Source organism: Cyprinodon tularosa, unplaced genomic scaffold (assembly GCF_016077235.1).
Source record: "Cyprinodon tularosa strain WSP-4 unplaced genomic scaffold, ASM1607723v1 ctg1286, whole genome shotgun sequence".
NCBI lineage: Eukaryota > Metazoa > Chordata > Actinopteri > Cyprinodontiformes > Cyprinodontidae > Cyprinodon > Cyprinodon tularosa.
The window spans coordinates 34,422-47,911 of record NW_024038099.1 but is presented as its reverse complement, the minus strand read 5'-3'; the positions used below and the strand labels follow the sequence as shown (position 1 = coordinate 47,911).

The 13,490-nt window shown below is 43.1% G+C and overlaps 1 protein-coding gene across 1 annotated transcript; it reads left to right on the top strand.

Moving 5' to 3' along the window:
• The first annotated feature begins 887 nt into the window (after positions 1–887).
• asb13a.1 (ankyrin repeat and SOCS box containing 13a, tandem duplicate 1) lies at positions 888–6,170 on the top strand. Its single transcript, XM_038276876.1, has 6 exons — positions 888–1,084; positions 3,822–4,009; positions 4,096–4,252; positions 4,323–4,457; positions 5,663–5,854; positions 5,955–6,170. The coding sequence occupies exons 1-6, from the start codon at positions 1,042–1,044 to the stop codon at positions 6,089–6,091; spliced, it is 852 nt and encodes a 283-aa protein (XP_038132804.1). The 5' UTR covers positions 888–1,041; the 3' UTR covers positions 6,092–6,170.
• The last annotated feature ends 7,320 nt before the right edge of the window (positions 6,171–13,490 follow it).

Below are 13,490 nucleotides of genomic sequence, written 5' to 3'. Positions count from 1 at the left end.
GATTCTCAATGAATCATGGGATAGCCAAGGCTACGGAGGGTCCAGCGGACCCGTCCTTCACAACGTGCAAAAAGGAGGACGCTTCTAATCAGAACAGGCCTCGTGCCGCGATATGACGTAATCAGCTGGCGAATGTTTGGAGCCGCTGGATTTGAATTTAGCGATTGAAACAGACTCAGATCTGTTATTGAACGATAGTGATGATGTTTGTGATTGTGCCTCAAATCACTAAATCTGACTTTAATTACAGTCACTTTGTCTTAAATTATTAAAATAAAGAATCCTGGGTAATCGTCAAAGTGTTCCCTCCCTTCAGAGGTGGGTAGTAACTAGTTACATTTACTGGAGTAACTTTATTTTTAAAAAGTGCTTATAGCAGTATTTTTACAGCATTGTACTTTTTACTTTACATTGAGTAAAATATTTTAAAGTATCACTATTTTTACTTGTTTAATATTTTACTCCTTCCATTGGAGCTACACTTAGTGAAACGCTTGTGTAAATTTTTCACCATTTTTGGTTTTATTGGTTTAATGTTATTTTCCATCTGCTGACTCTGCTGAGGAATTAATGTAATTTAACCTATTTTCAATGATTTAGTAGATTTTTATAACTCAGAAAATGTTAAATCAGTTGTTATGATGACGGGTATTCAGTAGATCAATAGACTTTTTACCAAAATTTGAATAAATTATTTAAAAGCTACTTTTTACTTTCATTTGATGGAAATGTTGGTTTATCTGCTGAGCTGCTCAGCAGATAAACCCAAAAAAATTTAAATTAAAATGTGTTTTTTTTAAACACTCTACTTGAACCTGAGCAGAAATATGATGTTTATACTATTTTTACTTTAGTACATTTAGTTATTCCAGCAGCCTGGACGTTTCTCTCTGGATTATTGGTGTATAATAACCCAGCCTGCTGCTGGTGGACGGTTCGTATTTCACCTCTAGACTACATTTCCCACAATCCCTTGCGGCATCGCGATCCCGCCTCCTCCTCCTTGCTGTTTTTGTGCTGACTGGTTCAGCTCAGTCCGCCATGGAGGTGACAGCTGCCCGGCGCTCGTTTTTATGCGACATTGGTGAGCAGAACAGAAGCAGCTGGTTAGAGAAACCAGTAGATCTGACTGGTTCTGACTGGTTGACTTTACTGGTCTCACAGTGGAGAAATTCCAGCAGCTGAAATAATCAACAAAGAAGAAGAAGAAGCTGCATGATGGGATATATACACTATATACAGTGCAGCGTCCACATAGGAGAGCTTTTATTTATTTATTTTTATGGTGGGGTTATTGCACAGGGTGTTTGCATGGGTATTTATTTAGATATTTATAGTTATTGCACTTGGTATTAAATAGTAAATGCACATTATATATTGCATAAGTTGTTCGGGTTGCAGCAGGGATTTACGACCTGCAGTAATGCAGTGAGATCAATAAAGTCAATCACTCAATTTTTGATCAGGACCTGTCATTTAAATCCCAGATCAAAGAGGTTTCTAGAATTTCCTTCTTTCATCTGAGGAACATTGCAAAGTGAGCAATCTCCTGTCCAGGGGTGATGCTCAGAAACTAGTCCATGCATTTGTTACTTCAAGGCTGGACTATTGTAATTCTTTACTATCAGGAAGTCCACAAACTGTAGTTAAAAGCCTTCAGCTGATCCAAAATGCTGCAGCCAGAGTTCTGATGAAAATGAAAAAGAGAGATCATATCTCTCCTATCCTGGCTTCTCTTCATTGGCTTCCTGTTAAATCCAGAATAGAATTTAAAATCCTCCTTCTCACATATAAAGCCTTAAATGGCCAAGCTCCATCTGATATCAGAGATCTGATTGTTCCTTATGTTCCTAACAGAGCACTTCGCTCTCAATCTGCAGGTTTACTAGTGGTTCCTAGAATTTCTAAAAGTAGAATGGGAGGCAGATCTTTTAGTTATCAGGCTCCTCTCCTGTGGAACCAACTAGCAGTTTTAGTCCGTGAGGCAGACACCCTGTCTACTTTTAAGGCTAGGCTTAAAACTTTCCTTTTTGATAAAGCTTATAGTTAGAGTGGCTCAGGTTATCCTGAGCTATCTCTATAGATATGCTGCTATAGGCTTAGACTGCTGGAGGACATAGGGAACCCTTTTTCATCATTCTGCTTCATTCTATCTCTATTCTCCCACTCTGCAGAATCTGTTAGTTCAATCTCTAACGTTCTGCTCTCTCTGCTTTTTCTCATAGTAGCTTCATCTGGTCTGTTCCTGTTTGGCTGTGACTCCATCCTGGAGAGAAATATCAGCTGTGCTGCTGCCATCAACACCTTTGTTTCTAGATGTTGGAGATCGGCCTGTTTTCCAGTGTAGTCCTGTTTCTCTGACTGTGACTAACTGGATGTGCTCTCTTCATCCTCTGACATGGGAGCTGGCTCGGAGCTCGTCTGCCTGGCTGTGTGTTTCCTGGACGGGGCCGCCTGTGGAGCTGGTTGACAGTTGCCTTTTGTATCTATGCTTCTTTTTCTATGTCTGCTTCTGTCTCCTTGAACCCCAGTGGGCCTCAGCAGATGGCCGCTCACACTGAGCCTGGTTCTGCTGGAGGCTTCTTCCTGTTCAAAGGGAGTTTTTCCTCTCCACTGTCGCTACAAGCATGCTTAGTGTGAGGGATTGCTGAAGAGTCAATGAGTCGATGCAATCAGCTGGTTTTCCTTAGAAAACTTTGAATCAACCTGACTGGATGATCTGGTTGAATTGTTTCTGTAAAATGACCTCAGATTATATAATGTGAATTGGAGCTATAGAAATAAACTGAATAGAATTGAATCCCTATTATTTCCACAATTTCAAATAGGGAGTGTGTCTGTCTGTCTGTCTGTCTGTCTGTAGATGTATTAAGAAAAATATGAAAAACTGAAAGTAACAAATTTTGATGACCCAATAATTGTTGGATCCTTTTCCTTTCAGCTGTATCTGTGATTATTTCCTTCCTTTATTAGCAGAAAAATAGAATATTTCTTTTTTTCCCCACAGATCTTTATGCTGAAATCATTGATTCACTGATTTTTCATTTATTTATTGTTTGGGCTTTCAGTCTTGTGGGTTTCTTATATTTCAAATAAAAATCTCTCACCTTTTAGGCTGTTCTTGCAGCTCTGATTTGACTTCCATAACAATTCCCGAGTCTTGCTAAATTACAAAAGACAAAAGTTCATGTAATGCATAATGTGTTTTTTCTTATAAAATGTTTCTGAGATATACTTTGTCGCATGTTACATATCCTAGTAAATCTGTTGTATCTTTAAGTCTGCAGCTCTCTCTGCTGAAAAACACATTAAGATGTCTACTAATATAACAATGCCAGAGAAAATGTTATTTTCAAGTCTCCTCTGTATGACTTTAAAATCTCAGTAACTTGGCATCTAGACCCTCTGCAGGAAATTGCAAAACATTTCAGTTCAATAACATGGAGAAATTCCAAGTTGTTTATTTGTCAAAAGCTCCGTATGTCTTACAGCTTTTTCTGTGGCATCTCTTTCTTTACCAACCCTTCTCATAACTGCAGGTTTGTATTGACTGGGCGTGGCGGTGATTAGGATCACCAGTCATATCTCAAAGTGACAGATCCTGAGCAGTAAAGTAACTCAGATCCAGTGACAGCTGCATCCGAGTTTCTCTTGGTTAAATGAGTCGTTCACAAAGCGACGCCTGTGTGATGATCTGCGGCTGCTTTGCTGCTCCTTCCATGATGTTACCCAGCAGAAAAACTCCTGATAAATCTTCATATATTGCATGAGGTGGTGTAGCGGTGTTTGAGCATCTTCTGCTCTGTTACTGTGTCTGTAAGGCTCCTGGGCGGACCGAACAGCTCTGCATGAAGCAGCAGCCCATGGCAGGGCCCTCCAGTTGAAGCAGCTGCTGGAAGAGGGGGCCCCCGTTAACGTGGTGACTGTGGATAACATCACGCCGCTACACGAGGCCTGCATACAGGCCCATCCAAACTGTGCCCGCCTTCTGCTGGAGGCCGGAGCTCAGGTGAGTCCAGCTCCAGTCTCACTGCTCCAACACAGAACAGCAGCTGGTTCTGGTGGGAAAAGGCGCATAATCTCTGGCTCTTCCAGGTGGATATCCGGACCATCCATGGCAGTACTCCTCTCTGCAGCGCCTGTGCTGCTGGAAGCCTGGAATGTGCAAAGCTGCTGTTGGAGTACGGAGCCAAAGTAAACCCATCTCTAACAGCACTGACTGCATCTCCGCTCCATGAGGCCTGTATCCACGGTAACCAGCCCCCTCCCACAGGAAACCTATACTGGGATACGCCATTCAGTAATGATTGAATTCCTTCCAGGTAATGCTGACGTCGTCAGGCTGATGATAACCAATGGTGCAAAGCTGGAAGCCTTCGATATCCACTTCGGCCCCCCTCTTCACATAGCGTGCGCTAAAGGGCGCTTGGATTGTGTCAAGGAACTGCTAAAAGCAGGTTGGTGAAAATTCAGAGGCTAGAAGGTTCAGTAGATCTGAACTGGCTGGTTGTTAGTGATCCAACAGCATGATGGTGAATATGATGCCGTTCAACCGAAGGTCCTAGTTAGTAAATATCCAGTATTTGAATGAAAAGGTTTTTCTGACATCGTCACTGAGACAGGAAGTAGAAAAAGTTTTTTGAAATGTCCTGAGCGTCGGACACAGAGGTGCCCAGACGCCTCATTGGGTGGGTTGGCCTTATGCTGCCATCCGCCATGTTGGAGGAGGCAGACCTGCTGTTAGACTCTTATTCTGTATTAGAGGGACTTTGATCTCATAACATACTTTATATTCATTTTAATATTAGCAATAGTATCAGTAATATCTTCTCAGTTCTCCTGATGTTCTGGCTTTTTTCTCATGATGTTTTTCTCCTAATTACTACGTAATTCTCGCAAGAGTTATTTCTGTCTTGCAATGTCGCCACTTTTGTCTCGTACTTTTACGTATTACTCATGACTTTTGTTTCTTGTAGAGCTAGTAATTAGGTTCCCTTTAATGCGCCCCTAATAGTTCCCCCTAGTTCTGTGTCTATCCCAGATATTCAAATGTTCCCATCTGACGCATAAAAAAAATTAAGACCACGAACGTGGGATTAAAAGCTAAAGCTAGCAGCTCTGGTTTGTACTATAAAACGATTGGTTGATTTCCATGCAGCTCAGCAGAGGCTCCTCTCTGCCCCGTTCAATATGGCGATGATGTCACAGGTCAAGCCAACGGCCAAAAAGGCATCTTAGTAATGACGTCTAGGCTCGTACATCTATCAGAGCTTCCTTTGTGGCTCGTTAAGAAAAGGAGGCCATCCACCTTAACTCAGGTGACCAAGGTTTTACAAATGCTCTTTATTCCGATCAAAACAATAAAACTAATTATACGCCACGTCACGTTGATTCATGGTGGTGGAGGTGTCATGATGTGGGAATGCTTAGAAAAAAGGCTGGTCCTATTTGATGGAAACTTGAGTGAGCATGGAGGGCACAAGATTTCTATTCACGTAAAAAAAAAGTTCTAAATTAATTTTATTATTTTATTCTGTTCTACCTGCTAACGGTGGAACAGAGGAGTTGGTTCAGCTGATTGATGTACTTTTCTTTTTGATTCTTCTGAGGCCTCGTTCACCTTCGAAGGAGGCCTCTGATTCTGCTCCCGTTCTTCATGCAGGCGCCGACGTGAATTCGGTGAAGTTCCATGAGACGGCTTTGCACCACGCAGCTCGAGCCAACATGGTGGACATGATGGAGCTGCTGGTAGAGTTTGGAGCCGATGTTTTTGCCAGTGACAATCTTGGAAGAAAGCCCATCGATTACACAGACCCGGCTTCGCCCTCTTACTCCTGCCTCCAGTTTTACGAAAGTAACTTTAACGAAATTATTTTAGTTCCTCGCAGCCTTTTATAGCTTTTCCTTTTGAAGAAAAAGAAAGTAGATTAATGGAGATGTTTTGTTGCTTCCAGGTAACCCTCTGAACCTCCAGCAGCTTTGCAGGATTGCGTTGAGGAGGATGCTGGGTACCAAAGCCTCAGAGGTCATGGAGCAGCTGAAGATCTCCCATCGCATCTACAACTACCTCCAGTTCTCTGATCTCCTGTGAACCAAAATATTCATTCAGTTTGTTGGAGTAACACAATGTTACACTAAAAAATGTATTTAAAATACAGTCTTAAATTTAATTATATGAATTGTATTTATTAATTTGAGGCAAATTTCACATTTTAAGAGATATGCTTCTTACAATAAGTGTAAAATTAATATAACAAAAGTTTATTTTTTTGTCAATCTTGATTTAAAATTTTCTTTATATTTACTTTTATTGGGGCTCATGATTCATTTAGACAAAAAGCTGCATAATGAATCATATTTATGGGTTTAGGAGTGTTTGGAAAATGACTTCATGTTGGTGGAGGATCTATGGTGATGTGGGGTTTTCTTTCCCAAAGGACTTGGGAATGTTGTTGGAGTGGATGAGTTATAGATATAGTAGCTGTTTTATTTCCTGGTGGATCATCACAATCAGTGGTCCTCCTAACTGTCAATCATTATGGTGATATGTTTACGTAAGGCCGTCCTATGAGCTCGTCTGTTTTTCTGCGTATGCACACTTTCAGGCGTATATCTGTGGTGAGCTACTGTTTCAGACAGTCGTTGAAGCTCACCTTTCTCCACGCGGTTCTTTGAAAATGGCCGAGGTTCCTAAGAGGAAAAAGTGTCTACGAAGTGGATGAGAGGAAAATAAAGGCCTCAGAAGAGAGAAACCAGACCAGAGTGTTTCTGGGAGATTTTTTCACACGATGGCGTCCGCTGAAAGCACAGGTAGGGCTTCCCACTGATGCAGCGGTAGTGAAGTTTCTACTCGACAGGTAAAGTTTGGCTAATTGAAACAAGCAAACTGGCTGCTCTGTGCTCAGTGGAAAAAGCTCAGTGGAAATGAAGTGCAGTTTAAAATAATCCAGTCTGTGAATAGTTCCGTCTGAAATGAATGAAAATAGTTTTAATGGTTATAGAGTCAGATATGTGGCGGTAATGTTTGGTATATCTAAAGGTTTTATCTGTCCCTGTGTAAATGGGTTTGGCTGATATTTAAGCTCAGATTCCATCATCTCTGCAGGGTGGGAACTATAAATCTGATATCTGAAGCTCCTCAGAAATGTTATTAGCAAACAGAACAGTAGGGAGACGTTCAGCATCCATTCTGTTGCTAAGCGACAGAGCATACAAGTGCTGAAAGCTGAAGAAGGCAGTACCACTGATCTCTATTTATTGACTGGATTACTGATACGCCGTTGATAGTACACGGTGCTGTGAACACACCAGCCACCATGTTGGTACTCCCTATTTAGACCTGTGTAAGCAATCTGTGCGCTACAGCATCGAACAACCATGATGTTCCCATTTTCAGGGGGACTTAAGACTTTTAAAATAAAGATAAATTCATCACTTTGACACAAACTGGCTGTTTCATAGCATCAGATAACTGTGACTTATGATGAAAAAAATACACTATATTGCCAAAAGTATTTGCTCACCCATCCAAATTATTGGAATCAAGTGTTCCAATCACTTCCATGGCCACAGGTGTATAAATTCAAGCACCTAGGCATGCAGACTGTTTTTACAAACATTTGTGAAAGAATGGGTCGCTCTCAGGAGCTCAGTGAATTCCAGCGTGGAACTGTGATAGGATGCCACCTGTGCAACAAATCCAGTCGTGAAATTTCCTCGCTCCTAAATATTCCACAGTCAACTGTCAGCTGTATTATAAGAAAATGGAAGTGTTTGGGAACGACAGCAACTCAGCCACGAAGTGGTAGGCCACGTAAACTGACGGAGCGGGGTCAGCGGATGCTGACGCGCATAGTGCGAAGAGGTCGCCAACTTTCTGCAGAGTCAATCACTACAGACCTCCAAACTTCATGTGGCCTTCAGATTAGCTCAAGAACAGTGCGCAGAGAGCTTCATGGAATGGGTTTCCATGGTCGAGCAGCTGCATCCAAGCCATACATCACCAAGTGCAATGCAAAGCGTCGGATGCGGTGGTGTAAAGCACGCCGCCACTGGACTCTAGAGCAGTGGAGACGCGTTCTCTGGAGTGACGAATCGCGCTTCTCCATCTGGCAATCTGATGGACGGGTCTGGGTTTGGCGGTTGCCAGGAGAACGGTACTTGTCTGACTGCATTGTGCCAAGTGTAAAGTTTGTTGGAGGGGGGATTATGGTGTGGGGTTGTTTTTCAGGAGCTGGGCTTGGCCCCTTAGTTCCAGTGAAAGGAACTCTGAATGCTTCAGCATACCAAGACATTTTGGACAATTCCATGCTCCCAACTTTGTGGGAACAGTTTGGAGCTGGCCCCTTCCTCTTCCAACATGACTGTGCACCAGTGCACAAAGCAAGGTCCATAAAGACATGGATGACAGAGTCTGGTGTGGATGAACTTGACTGGCCTGCACAGAGTCCTGACCTCAACCCGATAGAACACCTTTGGGATGAATTAGAGCGGAGACTGAGAGCCAGGCCTTCTCATCCAACATCAGTGTGCAACCTCACAAATGCGCTTCTGGAAGAATGGTCAAAAATTCCCATAAACACACTCCTAAACCTTGTGGACAGCCTTCCCAGAAGAGTTGAAGCTGTTCTAGCTGCAAAGGGTGGACCGACGTCATATTGAACCCTATGGATTAGGAACGGGATGTCACTTAAGCTCATATGTGAGTCAAGGCAGGTGAGCAAATACTTTTGGCAATATAGTGTAGGTTCATCACTTTGCATAGTCATTATGAGGTCAATGAAGTCTATAAATCATTTAATATAACAAATAAAAATCCATCACAACAATATTAAAGTGTTAATGGAATAGAATAATACTGGCATAGCGACTATCAGACACCTTTTAATCGCCTCTGGGTGCGAGGAATCCTGGTATTAATCGCTTACAAGATGATGTCCAAAGCGGGAGATGAGTTGCGGGCGTTTCCATTTACTGAGGTCAGTTTGTAGATGAACAAACTGTCGGAGTGGCGGTCTTTTACAGCAAGTAGGATAGACAGGTAATTATGGACATTGCGGATATAACAGCTTAATCAAAGGACGCAGGCTATTGTGTGCCAAAGAAAGTGGTAAAACAGTACGACCTCCCGTCACCCAAACCCTTTCTGCCTTCTCAAATCTAGAATTTCCCCCTCCACACCGCCACCAGTGGTGGAACAAAATAGGTCAGTTCCTCAATCTGAACAGAACACCAGCACCAAACCTGATAAACCAGACTATATGTGAGATTAAATGTGTAATCTAGTCTGGCCCTGATGAATGAGACATCGGAAGATTGTTGGTGAGAACAACCTGTTGTTTTTCAAACCATGTCTGTGCCTATTGGCCAATGCTCTGACCAATGAGAGCCGCTGACTGGGATGTAGGAAGCGCCACAGGAAGCTGGTGGGGGAGTGGAAATAAACAGCCTGTCGGTAAAACGGCGAATACGTCCTTCTTAAAAATGAATGAGCGTAGAGCCTCTTCCTGCTCACGTTTCAACTAAAACCCAAAGTCTGATCCTTCCAGAACTGATTCCAAAGCTGAGTCAAAACTTGCCATCAGAACCAGCGGTCCTTCACACACGGCTAAGCCAAGAGAGGGCCGCTGCAGACGGGCTATGGTTAGCCCTGGCTGCCGTTAGCCCTGGCCACTGCAGACGGGCTGCCGTTAGCCATGGCTGCCGTTAGCCCTGGCCGCTGCAGACGGGCTACGGTTAGCCCTGGCTACCGTTAGCCCTGACCACTGCAGACGGGCTGCCGTTAGCCAAGGCTACCGTTAGCCCTGGCCACTGCAGACGGGCTGCCGTTAGCTCGGAGCTACGCTGGTTGCCGCGGTCCTCTCAACTTCGGAAAATAGTTTTTTAATTATGCATTAAATCAGTAAATGGACGATATAGTGACGCTTTAAAGTATACTATTCTCGCCTCAAATGATCTTAAAAAGTACTTTTATTGAACAACAGCAACAGAAAGAGAACTTTTAACTTTCAAAGGAGCGCTCCATTGAAAGCTGTTGCAGCCGCAGTGCATCATGCTACTGTTGTGCTTCTCCAGCGTCGCGCAGCTTTGTCGTCAAGTCCTCAAACCCCGCCCACTTTGCATACAGACATTCAAAACACATCTCTGCGTTGTGATTAGCTCGCCAGTTCTAGAGCCCGGGGCATTGATCGAGGCTAGTCCACTTGTAGGCAAAAATGATCCTGGCCGCTGGTGGGTGGGGCTAGTTTACTAGGCTACTATAGTATAGTATGTTGCGTAACATTAATCTCGGACCGGCTCGAAGATATTGACTGAGTTAGCCACGGACATTCTGTATAACGTTAGAAAGTAGAGTAAATATTTTACATTTCACTGTGAAATTTCATTGTAGTTATTCTTTATTAAGTGGAGGATGCTGTCGTTTTTGTAGAATTTGTTGTATTTCTCATTTGAAAAAATCATGTATGGAAATATATTTCATGTTATATTGATGAAAAAAGTGCAATTCCACAATTTTTAACGGCTGATGCACAGACACAGCATAAAGTATATGCCATCATTCATGCACAATCTGCAAACATTTAAATACTGTAGCAATAACAGATATGTACTTGTAATTCAGTCTTGATGTAAAATTTTGAAATGATATGTTGTAGCAGCTCCCCAGCACTTAAATGAATGCGCGGTCTCGACGGGTGATTTCCAAGGTTTGTTTATTTTTCTTTGATATGGACCATCAGTCATCTCAATCATCTTGTTTTACCTCAGTCACTGTAATCACTGTGAAAACTAAACAGATATACAAATATTAGAATATAAATATTACCTTACAACACACAAACAACAAAATAAAACGTACCTCGCTGCTTTCACCGAGAAACGCTAAGTGTCGATAGTGCCAAGCACATCTCTGACAGTTTGTTGAAGTCATTCATTGATACAATGATTTGCCAGCTTTTATAGGGTCTGTCCTCATTTAGCTACGGCAGCCCGTGAGGTACATAACAAAAAAAAAAACTTTACAAAGTGCAAATACGATTAAACAAAATACAAACAGCCAGTGCTAATCAAAACAGACAAATATTAAACAATCTGAAACATCCTTTAAATAATTTGCAATAAATAGTCTACAAAAGTGAATAATTTAAGCAACTTAATTTAAATGGTTCACTATCCATTACATATGTAATATGTTATAACAGCAATAATGTAATAAATACATGCATATTACATGTACTTCGTCACTTTTATTTTATTGTGATGGATTTGTATAATATGTTATTCAACATGATTTATAGATTTATTGACTTCATGATGACTATGCAATGAAATGGGCCTTTTTTTTATTCTTAATTAAAGTAATCTACTGATGCGATGAAACAGAGAACATCATCATTGTTCGATGCTGTAGCGCATGGATTGTTTACATTGCGACCAGTCTAATTAGGGAGTACCAATATGGCGGCAGGTGGATTCATTTGGTGGTTATTTTGTTTCAAAAGTATTTGTGCATTATAAGTGTGAATTTGAAGTTGTAGAGAGAGTTATATTCTCACAAGTACAATTTTTTTCTTCACTAAATTTTTTGGTTGAATTTGTGACTCAATAGTAAGAACAGCTCAGGACCAAAACTGAGAATGTGAGGTTTTTGATGAGCAACTTGTTGAACAGAATTTATGTTCTTGTACTTAAAATTTTTACTTGTGAATTTTTTTTATCCTCCACAAATCAAACTTAGAGTGTAACCAAAATAACCTTCATAGCTTCTACTACTACTGTGGTAATGGTGCCTTTGTTCTTCCTTTTCAAGTTAATTTCATGTTTTATTTTTCAGATTTATATTTCTTATATTTTGAAGTTATTTATTTTTTGGTGTTACCGCTCATACCAGCGGCTCAGGTGTTCTCCATCAGGTAAGAAAAAGGACTGGTTGCCGCGGAGACTCCTCCAAATGTTCGCCGTCGAGGAACGGACGGTTGTTGGGATGCCAGTGGCTGGATCGCCGCTGTGATTCGCCCCCCGGACCAGTTTATCTTTTCTAAACAGACTGATCCATTGACTCTGTTGCTCCTTACTGCCCTGCATTTTCTCTTTTTAGTGAATTTATTATTTTAAAGAAATTGTTGTAACTTTAACCGGCTCGTTCTGCACAGTCACTGCAGCTTTTTCATAAATTTATCTCTCAGGTGCCAAACTACCAACAGGCATCAGCATCCAGTGAATAAACACAGATCAGTGGTTTGAACCCACAGCCAGATTCTCCATCCTTATATTCACGCACCTCCAAGGACCAGGTCTACATTCGGGGAGACCTGGTCCTTGGAGGATCCAGGTAGACCCGGTCCTTGGAGGATCCGGGTAGACACGGTCCTTGAATGATCCGGGTAGACCCGGTCCTTGAAGGATCCTGGTAGACCCGGTCCTTGAAGGATCCTGGTAGACCCGGTCCTTGGAGGATCCGGGTAGACACGGTCCTTGAATGGTCCGGTTAGACCCGGTCGTTGAAGGATCCTGGTAGACCCGGTCCTTGGAGGATCTGGGTAGACCGGGTTCTTGGAGGATCCGGGTAGACCGGGTCCTTGGAGGATCCAGGTAGACCCGGTCCTTGGAGGATCTGGGTAGACCCGGTCCTTGAAGGATCCTGGTAGACCGGGTTCTTGGAGGATCCGGGTAGACCCGGTCCTTGGAGGATCCAGGTAGACCGAGTCCTTGGAGGATCCAGGTAGACCCGGTCCTTGAAGGATCTTGGTAGACCGGGTTCTTGGAGGATCCGGGTAGACCCGGTCCTTGGAGGATCCGGGTAGACACGGTCCTTGGAGGATCCAGGTAGACCCGGTCCTTGAAGGATCCGGGTAGACCGGGTCCTTGGAGGATCCAGGTAGACCCGGTCCTTGGAGGATCTGGGTAGACCCGGTCCTTGAAGGATCCTGGTAGACCGGGTTCTTGGAGGATCCGGGTAGACCGGGTCCTTGGAGGATCCAGGTAGACCCGGTCCTTGGAGGATCCAGGTAGACCGGGTCCTTGGAGGATCCAGGTAGACCCGGTCCTTGAAGGATCCTGGTAGACCGGGTTCTTGGAGGATCCGGGTAGACCCGGTCCTTGGAGGATCCGGGTAGACACGGTCCTTGGAGGATCCGGGTAGACCTGGTCCTTGGAGGATCCGGGTAGACCGAGTCTTTGGAGGTCCAGCCTCTAGAATCAAACACACCCACAAACTCCTGGAAAAGATCACCTCCATGGTGAAAAAAAGGAAACTAGGGCTCTGTTCGAAAACCTAGGACGCATCCTTAGAAGACCGGATTCGAAGGCCGATTACGTCATAGCGCGGCGCCGAGGTCTGGTCGGATTCCAAGAGTCCTCGTTATGCGGCCTTAAAATGCGTCCTTCTTTTTGCCCGATTTGAAGGACGGGTCCGATGTATCCTCGGTATTCTTGGATATCCCAGGATTCATTGCGAGACCAAGCAAGCCGTGATCAGAGGAAAGGTTACT